The following is a 17,228-nucleotide window of genomic DNA, read 5'->3' on the forward strand; positions in this document are numbered from 1 at the left end:
AAAAATATCACTTTGCCCTATTAATGTGTACAATTTTTATGCTTCTGGGTCTCAGTTATAAATATGCTGGCAGTGTATGGCTCAACAGTAGATTACTTGCTTAATGTATATGAATTCCCATCTTCAATCCACAGTACCAAAAATAAACAAATAAAAATTTAAGATACAAATAAATGAAAAACTAAAAGTAGACACTCTGATGAAGAGTTTAGACAGAAAGATGCCTGCAACACTTAGACTATGTGCTTTTATGTCACCCAAAAATACTGTAGTTTAAAAGTTCAAAGTAAACAGGTAGTTTACTTCTATTAAAGTAACTTTCCGTGCATTAGTAAAGGTCCCCTGCAAAGAAATGGTGTTCTTCTGAAGAGAAACTAAGGTTACCGAGCACCAACTAGAAGCCAGACCCACGGCGACCCACTTTTCCAAATGATGCCACAGAGGGAAGTCCTGCTGTGGGCCGTAAACTTTTATGTGGCAAATGAAGGTCCTGAGAGTCACACAAGTTTGAGCTCAGAGCAAATGAATGCCACCTTCACAACTGTAATTTCACTCTATTGAATCCAATACGCTTACTTATTTTTTTGCATCCAGACTGAAAGGAATTACCCACGGAGAGTTAAGAGATTTTGTGCTTTTTTTTCTCCCTCACATTGCAGATAAAGCACTGAAGCGTTTTATTTCCTTAGCACAATTTTTTTACAAGGCACAAGTAATTTTAGAAATGGCCAAAAAATGTGCTAGTATAAAAAGATACTTTTCATCAGGGATTTAAGATTCAATTTTAAGTTCAACAAGCCTTGGAGTTGAGACACTGGTGGGGAAACCAGCTCCTGACATGAGCACAAATACAATACATTCTACAGTCCTACCCAGGGCTGCTGGCTTGTAGATGGTCTAACTCCCAGCCACTGTTCAGGTTCTCACCTTTTTCCGCAGTTTGATCACTGGCCGTTTCATTTCCCTACTTCCCTGTCCACTCCGAGCGTGGAAGTTTCTCTCTTCTGTTCCTAGAAGTTACCTTTTCAACTTCAATAAAACAACGCCAATATTCATTTTGCCCTGAAGCCCTTCTCAGTTTCACACTTCAGTACTTCCTGACATCACTACCTCAGGGCCTTTTCATTCCTTCTAATTAGAAAATCATTTCAGCTAAAAAATGCCAGTTAAAATTTTATCTGTATTTCAAAGGCCAATCCAGTAGCTAACTCAGTCTCTTGGAGGTCTTTGAAGAAATGTTCTCTTAACTTTCTATCACCTCAGGCACTGTACTCTGTAACCCTTTCTGTACCAATTATTCTACTTTGAATTTGGTTTTATATACAATATATTATATATAAAACATACATTTATTTTCTGCCCTAAATGGAAGCCACAAAAAGACAAGCAACATGTCTTGCTCATCACGGGATAGCTCAAATTACTGAGTTGAGTTTATGAGTTGAGTTGCTGCTTTGTCCATGGATGGTTTGTGACTCAATCATGTGAAAAGGCACAAGGATATCCTTGTTACAAACATGCTTGGAGACTTCAATTTGCACGTCTCCTAGAAGCAGTGCAGCACATTCTACCATGTCCTCTTTTCTTTACAGCTAAATCTCAGGATTCTTTCTCCAAGTTACATAATTGGAGAATGCTAAAACACATTATAATAATCTTTAATATCTGCATGTATACAGATCTGAAAAGCTTGAGCTTATTACTTATATCGTAAGCTTATTAATTAAGGAAATGGTGAGGGTATTTTTATGTTTTTTATTTTTTAAAACAAGTACCCTTCGTTAAGTTTTCATATGCTTTGGACTGTTTAACACACTGGTAACAGACTCCCAACACTATCCAGCTTCTCTCATATGATTTTTCAGCAAATAATCTTAGGTTATAGTAAAACTATATTACTTAAACATTTAACTATGTTTTCATATTGTAAGCTTAACTGGAAATGTTTTAATATTTCTTTTGTTGCATAATTATATATAATTATTCCTTTAAAAAACTATGCATTAATTCAGAATTGGCATTTCTGTTCCAAAGCAAATAGACACTCAACCATGATAAAATAAGTACAGATTATGCTCTTTGTTACTTTGTTTACTGTCATGATGGAGAACAGTTTTAAACACTCCTGATTAATACTGGTGTGCAGCTTTTTAAAACACTGCATTCTAACAATTCACCTACTTGTCTTTAAAGGACAAGCATCATAATGTAAAAATCACCAAGAGTTCATTGCTCTGTTAACATATACCAGCACTCTCAATGGTATCCATAGATTTTCACTCATTAATACAGTATTGAGTTCTGCAGTTTATTTTACAAGGTCTCCACCATTTAGGAAAGTCAAAAGAAAAAATAACATCTAAGGGTGATACTTTCAGTGACTCAATGTGTTCTTAGTGACTCTTCATACACTACATAGCTACACTGTTCTTGGCAATTTTCTGCTAACAACATCATAGTAAACAAAAGCAATGTGGACAACTGTCCCTGTCCTGGTTGCTTTTCTTATTGCTGAGACAAAATACCTGACACCCAAAGTTAAAGGAAGGAAGGTTTATTTAACTCACAAGTTTCCGGAGGTTTGAGTCTGTAACTGGCTGGCTCCAAGGCATGGTGGAACATGACTCCTTCTGCACAAGGAGTGGGCAGGTATCACTTTGTCTAATTAAGGAGCATCTTACACACCCCATAGCTCGCTCTTGGTGGTGAAAAGCAGCAAAAGCAACAAGAGCGAGGACAAGCCTCTTTCTGTCCAGTTCTATCCAGTCTATTGGGGATTAGGATGGTGCCAATTTAATCCTGGACTGATCCCACAGTCATTCAACCTTAACCCCAGAACGCTTTTCCCAGCTTTATTATGAATCAATCACACACTCTAGATTCAGCCACCTCCAAAAAAAGCCCCCATCTAAAAGTGCATGATGCTCTGGGAGTGGGGGCATCTGGACACATGCCATAACTGTACCTTAGGAATTACGTAAAATAAATAAATCTTCCATCATCTGAAATTTCATGAAGAAAAAAGAATCATGGGGCAACAAGGAAAAGGGATAGTTGTAACACTGAATTATTATTATTATTATTATTATTTATTTTGCTTAAATACAAAGCAAGAACTTGAAAAAGATGAGATCTAAATGATACTTTCTGGGAGTGTTTCAGATAAAAAGAACAAAAGTGGAGGCCCCAAAATGGACTCTTGCTTTTTCTTATTTTATATTTAAGGGAGTAGAAAGTGATTTTCCCTATGTTGTGGTCCCGTTATATCTTTCTACTGTGGGACCACAAGAAATGGAATACACTGGTTATGAGACCTGAGCCACTCATATAACCAGGCTAATGTTTGTACGGGCCACGGGCCAAATCTGGCCCACCACACAGTTCATAAAGTTTTATTAGAATACAGCCTCATCCATTGGTTTATATATTATTAATGAGTTTGTGTGCTACAAGTACAACACTGAATAGCTGCAAAAGAAAGCATAATAAAGGTTAAAATATTTACTATTAGAGCCTTTGCAGAAAACTTCTGTTGGCAGCTGTTGAATGGAATTCACATTCCATCTCAGTCTGGAATTCCTGCACCAGTCATGCGGCCCAAAGTTAAAGCTTCTGCACAGGAGTGGGCAGGTATCAGTTTGTCTAATTAAGGAGCATCTTACACACCCCTGAAATAGCTACTTAGAATCTAATAAACACGTACTTTATGGCCTGCTACATGTGTTTTTAAAGTTCTTGATGAAAAAATTCCTTTGTTACTATGCTATTTCCATTCATACTTATATTCAGAAGAAAAATCTTAACTAAAAATCCTTAACCTCTTCTTCTGAAATATAAAAGTATAAATTTAAGGACCTTACGTCATCTAACACTAGGCAGAATGCAAAAGAAAGGGTAGACCATCAAATTCTGATAGAGAAGAAAAATATCTAATTGTCCCAAAGGTGGCTAAAACTGGTCAAGCCATTTCAGTGTGTTTCCACGTACCAGTACCAAACGGTTAAGTGTAACACATCACCAGACACCACCCAGGAAATGCCAGTTACTGCGTGCTTTCCCGTGATATTCTGACGAAGCAGTTTCTTCTGAAACACTCGAATTTTACAGAAGTGAAAATTCTCAGAATATTCAAGATCACTGCTTTATTCCACGAGTGCTGACTCATGCTTTTAATATTTAAATATAGGTTTACCAATTATATTGATGGCTGATAAAAATACAAAATACACAGTCAGTTACCCTGTCATCTTAATGTAACCAAATGGAGTGACACAACACAAATAAGAAGTACACTACTTCAAAAGTAAATTTTAAGAGATGCAATGATATAAAGTAATAACCATATAATTATTAACCACAAAATTATAGGTTGTTGCACTTTTTTCTTATTTTATTTATTTATTTTTTAGACAGTGGCATATTATGTAGTCCAGATTGGTCTTAAACTGGTTATTTAAAAATCTTGTTTTGTAGCTTAGGCTGGTCTCAAACTCAGGATGCTTGTGCCTCAGCTTCCCTAGGATTACAAACATGTACCATCATGCTTTTGCTTGCTTTTTCTTTTTAAAGAAATGTAATTCCAAGGAGGCATAATGGTGCATATTTGTAATCTCAGCACTCTGGGAAGTTGAGGCAGAGATCAAAAGTTTAAGCTCCATCTGGGAAACTCAGAGATTTAGCAAGACCCTATCTGAAAATAAAAAATTAAAATAAAGGGCTAGAGATGTGGCCCATTAAAAAGGCCCGGGGCGCAACTCCTGATCACTGAAACAAAAGACAAAAATAAAAGTAATTCTTGTTCTTCCACCAATCAGCACAAATTTCTTTGAGAAATCTTTCCTAGTAAAATTTTATTTAATTACATTAAATTGAACCAAGACTGTAAAAATGAGGCACATTTTCAAGAGAACAGTACCAAAAAAAGTCAGCATATTATAGGAACACACAACATTAGCTACTAAAACAGAGGTTTAACCCCCACAAAAATTTACCAATTTATGGAGAACATGTCAAGTAAATATTTCAAAACAAAAAGAAAGAAAAAGAAAAAACAGTATCAGGATACCACAAAACAATTCTCATTTTAAAAAAATTCTCTCCAAAGATTTTTCAGTATTATAAAATGCTTACAAGACTGTTTATAAACATCTGAAACGATGTATCTGTTTTACAGTACACTATGCAAGGAATTCTGATTTTTTGAGCAACATATAAGAATCAGAACAATGTATCAATAACAGAGAAGACTTAAATCTAACAATGATTGTGCTTTTCCTTAAGTACAATAAGCCTTGTATTCTCCAACAGAACACTGTAATATGAGCAAAATCCAAACCCTGTGGGCTGAGTAATACCAACTCAGTCTGTGTGGGGGTTTTTTGTTTGTTTTGTTTTTTAGCTACAAAATAAGGCACCAGAGAATGTATTTTGACATAAAGTTAGAAACTAACATTAAGACTCCAGATGTATGGGCATGACGTTAGGCTTCAAGTTGTGATTCAGAGCCATGATGCCACAATGCACTAATCTTACCCCATATATCTAAACCATATTTGTAAAAGTATACTGCAAATCCCAAAGAATACATGCGGGTGGAGAGTGTTGAAAGGCGTATGGAAACCAAGCAAATTTAGAAATGAATAAAGTTAAGTTATCAGCATACACTGCTTACAAAATAAAATAAATAAGCACAAACATACCCTTGAGGAGAGAGCTTGTCCAACCATCCTGATTTAACCTTCATTGTGGAAGATCCATAGAAACATGCATAGGGAGAGATGGCATTTGAGGAAACAGCTGACGATTCTGCATTTCCACTTGTTGAGTTTAAAGGATAACTGTGCCTATTAGCAGGGTCCATGTTTAATGCTTTTTGAGTCCTAGACTTAGATGCCTTTGAATTTTTTCTTCTTAAACTCTGAAAGCATTCTTCCACTGTTGAGTATTCTGATTCAGAAGCAGAGTCTTGCAGGAGATTGTTTTTGTCTTCTCGGGGTATCCAAATATCTTCTACTTTGTCTTCACTTATTTTTTCCTTTCTATTATCATATATGCTAAGTGGAAAGGAATTTAAAATTTTAAAGTGCTGTATGTGATTTAACCTATTAGTTACTTTTTAAACTCTAAATAACCAGTCAGGGAAATTTAAGACCAGGAAAATCTTCAAAATCAATTACCCTATCCGAGAATTTATAAAACTTTTTTTTTCAGAAAAATTAAGTAGAAAATTTATTATCATAAAAAAATTTAAACACTACTAGAAGTACTTTCTCATAAATAACTTAATCTGATCTTTTTGCTTTAGGAGGCTGAGTATAGGTGGCTAAGAAGGGTCTGACCATATTCTTTGCATCCCAATTTGACCTCAACAATTAAAGAATTAAGTGGTCAGTACAACCTCTACTCTCTGGGAGACATCATGAATCACTAACTCCATCTGTTTGGAGATCTTATTTCCAACTTGTAACTCCCTTTCTACTGTGCTTTAGTTCAAGGACCACATGTTCTACTATAATGTAATAAAACAGAAAGTACATCTGACTGCTCAGAGCTTCAGGATTGTTTTGCAATGCTAATGAGAACAAAGCCTGCCCCACACCATCAGCCAAAAAAGAAAGCCACTATAAATTCAGAAGGTAAAAGCTACATAAGGTAAAATAGTGTATTACTGGAATACCTTCACAATAGCTAAGCATAGTCCCATACATTTAAGGAATGATACAACAAATTCCCGTTTTTATGTATAATAAAATTCCATTGGAAGGAAGTTCTTCTAATCAGTGAGATATACATAGATAGGGGTAAGATTACATACTTGGGGATACAGTGTTCTATAAACGATTACTTCTTTAAAGCATGATCTAGCCTTTCCCTTTCACATTATGTATTGTAATAGCTTCACAGTAAATGCCTACGGAAGATAGGGTATAACTTAAGGAAATCTATGACAGTTTTCCTCTTGATAAATGAAAGATAAATAGAAAATAAAATGATCATTAAAAATGATCTAGTTTGCACAACTCCAATAAAACTGAGACATTTGGTGCCTGAGAACTACTGGGTAACTTCTTGTGTAACCCAAGTAACTGGGTAATTATCAATTCTATCAATGAATAAAAAGGACATACCAAGATTTGGGAAATTCTTCAACTCAATGTTACTTTATAGTGTTCCCTTCTCCTTTATAACAACCTAACTTCCCATTTTCAAAGTACAATCACAGTGACTAGGTATCTGTCACTTTGGGAAGGGGGCAAATCGTTGTTAGGATATCATAATCAGAATATCATGATTCACTCCGTTTACAGACTATAATTCAGTTATTAAAAGGAATACTGTCATGAAGATATTTAAAAGGAAAGTTTTGAATTACTCATATTAATTATCTTCTTAGAAATATATCTTTTACTATCAGCAAGACATAAAAATTTTAAAATATTTATTTTAAAGAATTCTTATCAGTCAGGACTTCATACCTTGATTTGATTAAAAAAGAGTTCACTGAAGTATTTGCTTCCCCTTTGAGTGTTTGTTCATGAGTCCAAAATTCATTCTTTATACACCTCTTCTATAAATAAATAAATAAATAAATAAACAAACAAACAAATACACACACTTACACACTGAGTTTTTTGCTTTATGATTTGAGGGTTTCTTTGGTGTAGCAACACTGTAATGTTTCCAAATATATATCTGAATTTAATTAAGTAAATGTCTAATTGTGTGCATGAATTTCTAAGTAAAAAACAACTTAGATTAGTAATTTCTGGTGCTTTTTTCACTTTTATTTGAATCACTAATCATTTCAATTTAGAATAAAAGCTATTAACTAAGAACAAACTTCATGTACCTCTACTTCTCTGCTGTATTTTTATACTATACTAAGACCAAGAAATAAAATTACAATGGGTACAAGCACTGTAAAAGAAAGCATAAGTGATAAACTGAATGATTAAAATATATAAACAATTAGATATCTGAAAACTAAGAGTGATGGAATTTGTATATAAATCAAAGCAAACTCTGAGAGTATCTGTGGGGCTTCTTCCTTGTTTTCAGTAAGGCAGTTCTACCTTTCAATGAAGTTTTAAAGTCTAATATCCTCTACTCCTAGACTTAAAATGGCAATGTGACATATAAACCTAAAGATACAGCTTTACCGTAATTTTACAAGAACAGAAATTTTGTTGTCTGGAAATTTTCTTTTTCAATGTAATACATTTTTTGAACAAGTTGCAGCAAAATGAAAAGGCACATAGAGGCAGCAGTAATAACTGATTATGGGAAAAAAATGTATGAGACTAACCTTGGAATTTTCTAGTCTCTGGAAGAGAAAGGTCTCTCCATAAGGAAAGATGGAAGATGAATTCTCCTCGTTTGAATCTTTTGAGGGAATTACAGGATGAGAATGGAAAAAGGAATAATATGAAATTGTGCAAAAAAAAAGGAAACGAAAGCATGTTTTTAATTATTTTACAGCAGTTTACAACTTAAGATTTAAATTGTGAAAGTCAAAAATGCTCATAATTCTTATCCCCTAAACTTCCTCACCCCCTGGTATCCTTAACACAATTCACTCTATAATCCACTCATTTCATAATCATGACAGTATTATTAAATTATAACATGTCACATGTATGTACACCTGCTAACCTTTAGAACACCCATTAATATAACCAAGAACTTTGCCTACACAGAACAGAAATTGTCGTCATGACATTTGTAGTGATAATACCTAAATAAGAAAGTAATCTAAAAAGGAAAATCTTAATTTTATGTCAGTGTTCAATGAACATTTATAAACAGTGACTAAGATAACAGCTAGACATCACTAAAATTATCAGGAAGAATGTTTTTGAATGTTCATGTAAGCAAAATTTTCAAAAAGAAAGTAAAACTTCTCCCACATCTATTCAACGTCAGCCCTTTCCTGTTACCATGGCAAAACCACTTCCCATAGTATCTTTGCCCTGTAGTTCAGACTGCCAGAAAGCATTTAATTTAGATAAATGCCTTTCACTGTGGCTAATGACAAATGAATCCTGTATTAAAAAATTTTTGTGCATAGGCAGACGTAAATTTCAAAAAGCTTTTAGTGTACATTACTGGCCTTTATTCTTTTCTCTTTAAAAGTTTCTGAGTACTATGAACAGCCACATAACATTATTCTCATCATTTCCTATGCCACCAGTGGGCTGCCTTTCCATCACAGTTTCAATATACTATCCAATGAAAGGTAATTCGCAGAAACCAGAAACACAGACTCACTTGGCAGTGTCACAGATTTTCCAGTTGAGGTAGTAACAGTTCTTCTCTCACGGAAGTAGCTTAAAGTAAAGGGGAAAAGTTATGGGTTACTACTTCTTATTTGAGTAAAGGGTGTGTCATAGAAATATATACATTCTTGTAAGAAAAAACACCAAAATTCAAAAATAAGTCTGATTTGAAATAAACAGAATGACTCAATTCCACAAATGTATTCAGTCTTAAGGGAAGAAATTTCCCTTTAATTCATGAGTATTTGCTTCTCATATATGTAATTCACAAAAGCAGATGAATGTGTTTGTCCAATATTAGTATACATATAAATTCAAAACTGTTAGCCACATCTCTAAGAGAAATTTATTAACTTGCTTTCCATATTTCTGTAGTTTTTTGTCATTCATTTCAAAAATACATATTAACATAATTTGAAAATACACCTACAATCTTCTTTCAAAGATGTTACAGTCTCGAGTGAAAGACATTACAGGTAATTAGTCAGACTAACTATTACGCATTGACAGAGACAAACACTGTAGGCACAGAGAATAAGAAATAGCTATTAATATTGAGTTCTATTTTTCTTTTCAATATAAGGTAAAAGATCAGAAAAACCTTAACTTACTCTTAAGTACAAACCTACCTCATTAAGTAATAAGATGGTGAAAAATAATAAAACAGCAGAAATCAAGAAAATAAGAGTATAAGCAAAACATAAAATTCATTATAACTAAAAGTCTGTTGCTCAAAAGATCAATAAAATTGACCAACTTCAGTGAAAAAAATATAAGAAAGAGAGAATAAAAATAACCTCTTACAGCCATGCATGGTGGCATTTGCCTGCAATTCTTGTACTCTGGAAGCCTGAGGCAGGAGGATGACAAATTTAAAATAATTTAAAATAACAAAAATAATAAAAGATATGGGCTAGGGATGTAGCTCTATGAAAAGGCTGTGTAATCCCCAGTACTTCAAAATGACAATACAACATGTCTGTGACAACAGATTCAAGAGAAAAATAATACACTTCAAATCTATTCACAACTAACATTCTCAGCCAACTACAAGGACAGTTCTTTAACTAATAAAAGGCATTCATGAGAAACCTTCATTACACCTAATACCTAAAGACTAAGTGGTTTCCCCTACTATTTAGAGCAAGGTAAGGCAAACTGCTTTCACTATTTGTGGTCACATGATTTCAGAGGTGCTGGCCTAGGCAATAAGTAAAGGATATAAACAACATGCAGAAAGAATGGACCTTGAAAAGACAAGGTAACTTGTAAGGAAAAACAATAAAGTTTAAAGAACATAGCAAAAAGTTTCTCCAACTACTAAGTCTATCAAGGTCTCAGAAAAGGGGGACTATAAATAAACTCAGTAATTCTATTATGATACCAATAATCAACTGAAGAAATAGTTTCAAAATACAATTGTATTCATGTGTATACAAAGCATTAAATACTAATTGATAAATTCATCAAAATATGACAAAGACCTGCATACTTAAAAGTATGAAGGATTATTAAGAAAAATATTGAATTCTAAGTAGAGAGACACACAATGCTAATGGAATGGAAAGCTCAACATTGCCATGATATCATTCTCACCACACACGGTGCACAATTCCAAACATTACTCCAGCAGGCTTTTTAAATAGAAATTAACAAAGTGACTACAAAATTTATATGCAAATACAAATACTTCGAATAGTCAAAATAACTTTGAAAAGAACAAAAAAAAATTGGAACATAGATATAAGTTTTATATTTAGTCTATGACAACAGTAACCAAATCAGTTTATTACTCATGAAAGGACATACATATAAATCGGTGGAATGAAGTGGATAGTCTACACATAGCAAAAACTATTCACATGTAAAAAGAAACAAAAAACTACTACAAAAATTTTAACAATACACAGAAGAACATGAGAGAATTTCAAAATCATCATGTTGAGAAGATACAAGTACATCCTACATCATTCTTCAGGAGCAAATGAAAAGGAAGGATGTAAAAGCAACACTAGGAAATTCTCAGATGATATGGAACTGCCATTTCTAGATTGTAATTAAAAACTGCACGGGCACATACATCTTTTATATAACTCATGAAGATATATGTTTTAAAGTTTCTACTTTATTGGATATTAAACCTCAAAATAAATCACTTAAAAATGAATATAACAAATTTATTGCTCATAGAGTTGACACATAAAATATCAAGTCCATTCCTAAATACAAGGAAATTAAAACCTTAAGTCATGTTACATATTAAAGCATCAAAATAGTACCAAAACCAAGAATAAATCTAAGAAAGAGTAAAAGCTCACCTAGAAAACTATACAAAGGAATATTACTAGAACAGAAAATCTAATTAAACAGAGAATTATGCCTGCATATTGCAGAAATGACAAAGATGCCTATATTAATCTCTAAGACGTAATGCAACCCCACACTTAATAATAAAAGGGTGTGTGTGCCTGTAAAGTGTGTAATTCACTAAGTGTGTAATTCAACATGTTGATTCTAAAATGCATAGGAGAAACAAAAGATCGAGGATAACAAAGACATTTGTAGAAAAGAGTGGGAAAATGTACTCTTTTAGGATTTACTGTAAAACTATAGTAATTAAGGTTATGATATTACTGATAAAGAAATAGATTAGTAAGGTAAAATAAAGAGCCCATAAAGATATTCAGCTGTCACCTGAGAAAGAAATGTCATTCTATATCTATGGTTTTTGAATGAGTAGATCACTTGTGAATCTATATGAAAGAATATGAAATTATACTTCATATCAACACAAGGTGGAAGTGTAACTGGCCAACCAAAAAGCCTAGAAGATGTAAGTATTTTCATTACTCAAAAGGCAAAACCAGTTTAAACTTATGAAAAAATTGGTAAATTTGATTATATTAAAATTAACAACTTTTATTCAATTAAAAACTCTTCACTAAGAAACACAAGAAATGTACAGCCAAGAAAAAGTTATGAGTCAAAAGGCTCAGACCCACAGTATATCAGTAACTCTTAAAAATCATTATGGAAGATAGAAAATGCAATTCAAAACCATCACCAAAAAGAAATGAACCAGGTAAAACATTTTAAAAACATCACATTATTGAAGCTGAAAACATAGCCACTGGCCAATAAACACATTAAAAGGTACTCAATCACATTAATCATTAAAAAATACAAATTAAAATGCATAAAATGAAATTACATATGTACTGGAAAAATTTACTGGTGTTAGGGAAAATTTACTGTAAAAGGTCACAAGGCTACATTTTTAAATAACCAAATGTTGTTGAGTGTATGACACAGAGGAATACACATACACTGCTGGTGTTAAATTAGTACTACTACTTTATAGGAACTAGTTTTATATGTGTTATCTACAAAATTCAAAAATACTTGTATGACACTGTAACTTTTGGTATATACACAACGAATATGCATGTACACACCTTTCCAAAGTAACTTCCCAAATGCATGTCAAAAAGTAAATGGATACACAAGACATGGGAGTTTCACAAAAAATAACACTACTCAAAAATTAAAAGAATAACATTCAAAGACTGGGGGATTTAGCTCAGTGGCACAAGCACCTTCCTGGAATGCACAAGGTCATGGGTTTGCCCAGTACAAAAAAAAAAACAGTAATATTCAAAATTATGAGTATCTTTCAAAATCATGCCTATAAATAACAGCTATACAATTCCACTATAAGAACATACAGAATAAAGTAAATTCTAGTGAGTTCAATGATTGCCTGTCAAAATCATTAGGGAAAATTTAATGCAAAAGGTCACATGAGAATTTGTTTGGAGTGATGATTCACGGAAATATTCCCTGTCTTGACTTTGGTAGTAGACATGTGGCTATACATATGTGTCAAAACCTAATAACTAAATATTTAAACTCAATCTATTTTATTATGTGTAAATTAATTATGTGATTTTTACATGTATATTCATGTATGTAAACCATATATAAGTATATAAATAAATATACATGTAAAATACTGAACAATATTGGAAATAGAAATCACATATTTAAATTACCAAAACCGCCGAACTATACCATATGAAATATATATTTACCAGGTACTTTCTTTTTTTATTTTTTGGTTCTGGGGATCAAACTTACAACCTCGCTCTTGCCAGACAAAGTGCTTGTGCCGCTCAGCTAAGACCCCTGTCCTTAGCAGGTACATATTTAAAAACAAAAAGGACATTTACAGACAAGATAGAAATCAGAAGGGAAATGCACAAAACTTTAACAAAGGGTTAAAACCATTCCCCACTTATTTGTTCATTATCTCTAGAACCTTGATACTTTCATAAGGCTGCAATTGTTTTCTTATATTTGTATATTACTAACACAAGTACTATGTTAATATTTTGTAATACAGTAATTTGAACCCTTGAAGGGAGTGGTTATCAAATTTACTACATTTTTTGGTAACTTGCAACTTATCATAAACCCTGCTAATTCTTCTTGATCATTTATAATATACGAAACACAGGTCTCAGAATTCTACTTACACATACAACACAGATATATACAGTCTGTGTCCTCTGACTGATTAGTTCCAGAACCCCAGGGAATACCAAGTCCCTTAAACTACAGTGTGGTATTTACACTAAGCTACACTGTTCTCCCTGTTAAGTCATCTCTACATTATATATAGTATCTAATAACATGTAAAATCTATGTAAATATTAGTTGTACTATGCTATTTAGGGATAAATGATAAGAAAAAAGTTGTGGTACACATTCAGTACAAATATTTTATAGAAAATTTTTGATTTGTAATTTTTTAATGGATGAAACCTGAAGATACAAATGGCTAAGCATATACATAACAGTCAAAAATACAACTTACAAGTAACTAGTAACTAATATGGGATTCAAGCCCATATACTGTAGCTCCATAATCCATGTTTCTAAACTACAATGCTTATTGTTAAAAAAAGGAAATCTTAACTTACTGACAAACTATATAAATAAAAATACATTCTGAATTTTTAAAATATACCCATGAGTGGTATTTTAAGGATTTTGTTTTAACCACTAGTCATATAGAATATAAGGAACAATTTGTCATTTTTCTCATTTTGCTCTTCAACATCCACCCAAGAAGTGAATACCAAATCGCTAAGTTCATTTGAACTACAATAGATAAAATACTAGCAAAAATAAGAAAAAAAATTTTTGAAGTCTCTTAGTAATTTATATTTGCTTCTATGTCTGAATAAGCTATGCCCAAAGCATGAGAAAGAGTATATAAACTGACGTCTCATCTCATTTTGACTCTTTGAGACAACCCTCTGAGAAGGGCTAGGTATATTAATTTTATCAACAAAGAACAGAGGAGCTCTGGGCCCAGATCCCACAGCTAACAGTGGCCAAGCCAGCATTCAAAGGCCCACTTCCTTCAATTCCATTTCTCATCATTTATTCTGAGACACTTCTACATTTAAAACTTAAAGCGCAGATGATTTGCAAAAATTATAAACCCAGCAGTAGTTATCATCCTCTCTTATCAGTATGCCTTTGTGTATGGCCAAGGCACCCACAACAGTACTGAATTTCCAAACAGTACTAATTTCCACATTTATTGATGAGGTGGGGGGCTCTGGCTAGGAACATTAGATTGAGTATAAGATAATGGTTTCAGGGCTGGGGATTTAGCTCAGCAGCATAAGCCTTGCAAGTGTGCGGTCGTGAGTTCGATCCGTGGTACCGATAAAAAAAGAAAAAGACAAAATAAAAAAAAGTTAAAGATAATGGTTTCAAAGAGCTTAAACCAGTGCCCTCGACAACATAAATGTTAGCTGCTAAACAAGAACTTTTATGGCCAATCAACTGTAGTTGTGAGGAAAGAGGTTGCTGCCCCATTAAGTGATTGCTAATAATATTCATGTGAGTTGTTTGTTTCCTTTTTGTTTCCAGAGGAAAACACAAGGAACCAGCCAATCTCAGTAAGTCTCCATGAGTCACTCTTTCAAGTGAGCTAGACTGCACTTTGTTCATCTTAATTTCATTTAATACTAAATAACCTGCCCATGAAGCACTCCTGTCCACTATTTTTTACTACACAACACATAAACACATGACCTTGACTTGAATGTACTCAGGAATATATGTACACCTACACACGTAAGGAAAAGTCTTCGCAATGTGAACACTGCGAAGTTTCCCCAACACAGGCTCCTTGTTCTCTCTGTTGAAAGAAACGCTGCCTTGAAAGTCATCCCCAGCACTGTCCTTACTCATACACGTAATAAACTTTCCGCACTCTTTTATCTCCTCACGTGCATAACGACATTACACTCACCAAGGGGCAAATTTACTGTTTCCTTACATGAACAGGCAGCAATGATTACTCAATCGTTAAGCTTATTAGAGAAAAGACTGGCTGGTAAACCTGATGTGTGCATTTGTTTCTTATGCTACTCAAAATAAACACTCTTCATTTCTAATAATGAAATGGTTTCATTATAGCACGGGAATAAACTGCAGAACTTTTATTTTCATAAAACACAATAAAGCAGCTATTGCACAAAATACATGCATCCACATGGAGACATTTCAAAAACAGTACTAATTGAAACATTAAGTGTAAAAGAATAAACTGCATTTTCAGAAATTAAAAATTCTACAAAACACCATTTCATGTACAAAACTACACAGAGGTAGGATAAACATTAATTTCAGAATACTGGCTACTTCCAGGGGTGGACGGAAAAATCAAGAAAGTCAGCTGAATTTATTCTTTCTCAACCAACTAAACTGTGGCTTTCCTATGGCAAGCTATTGATAGTTAACTCTACATAATATGATAATTGTCATTATTTCACTTTACTTTCTATACATCTGATATTTTCCAAATCATATACTGTCTAAATACTTTTCCTGGCATTATCAAATCATTTTTTTTATTTTACAGAGAATAAAACCAAATGCAATAAAACAGAATACAGTCAAAGCAAAACAATGAACATGGTTCATGGCTTTAAAACAAAATATAAAGAAATCAATAATAGCTACCATAATGCCTCTAGTTATCTTCAAAAGCACTGTGCATACCATCAGGCATAATAAAATCAAAACAGTACAAAGTAAAACCAATTAAAACCAAACAATGGAAGCTTCAAAACAAGGTAATAGTAAAACAACAGTGGCTACTTGTTACCAGATGCCTCTTGTTACCTTCAAAGTAGTTGCCTATATCATCAGACATGATACAATCAAACAAAACAAAATATAAAAAATATCAATCAAAACAAAACAATGAAAGCAATACAGGACTTTAAAACAAGGTAACAAGAAGTCAATAATGGCTACCATGATATATTTTGTTATCTTTGAAATAGCTGGTCATGCCATCAAATATAATAAAATAGACAAACCAAAACAGAATAAAGTCAAACTAAACAGAACAATGAAAACAATATGAGTTTCAAATCATGATAATTAACTGCCTTCCCTTTTTACACACTTCCTCCCCTTTAACTTTCACAGGATGTATTGTGCATTTTGGACCCCACTAACTCCTTTAGTTGTTATACTAGGGACACAAACTAACACAGATGGCCTCAATTCACCAATGAAAAGAAACACAGGCAGAGTGGATCAGGAACCTGTCGGCCCCATCAATATGCTTTATACAAAAACACATTTAACCTGAAAAGGGGTTCATAGACTGAAAGTGAACAATACTCTACGTGACAGGGAACCAGAAAAAAGTCAGGGTAGCTTGCCTGTCAGCTGCAGAGAGGTACTTTTATACAATGGAAAGTACCCAACTATAAAGAAAGAAAACCTCGAGGCTCTTGTAGGTAAACGTATACAACTTGAGATCATGCTCATGGATGAAATGGTTCAGAGTCACACGGGTCACATCATTTCTTAAAGATGACTCACACTAGAGTTCCTGACCAGGAAGCCAGTTAGTAA

General features: G+C 33.4%; 1 protein-coding gene across 6 annotated transcripts in view; it reads right to left on the minus strand.

The window, feature by feature from the left end:
- Arap2 (ArfGAP with RhoGAP domain, ankyrin repeat and PH domain 2) overlaps positions 1 to 17,228 on the minus strand; it is a 168,520-nt gene that overhangs the window by 129,319 nt on the left and 21,973 nt on the right. For 5 of the 6 annotated variants that reach the window (XM_063240678.1, XM_063240677.1, XM_063240675.1 and 2 more), the window contains 4 exons: positions 9,268 to 9,326; positions 8,306 to 8,382; positions 7,476 to 7,567; positions 5,700 to 6,053 (listed from right to left, as the gene is read on the minus strand). In XM_063240678.1, coding sequence (XP_063096748.1) covers positions 5,700 to 6,053; positions 7,476 to 7,567; positions 8,306 to 8,382; positions 9,268 to 9,326 — 582 coding nt within the window. The remainder of the gene's footprint in view (positions 1 to 5,699; positions 6,054 to 7,475; positions 7,568 to 8,305; positions 8,383 to 9,267; positions 9,327 to 17,228) is intronic. The other variant, XM_063240676.1, reaches the window with a different exon arrangement.

This window comes from Cavia porcellus, unplaced genomic scaffold (genome assembly GCF_034190915.1).
Source record: "Cavia porcellus strain 051 isolate PalLab524CR breed Dunkin Hartley unplaced genomic scaffold, mCavPor4.1 scaffold_30, whole genome shotgun sequence".
Classification (NCBI taxonomy): Eukaryota; Metazoa; Chordata; class Mammalia; order Rodentia; family Caviidae; genus Cavia; species Cavia porcellus.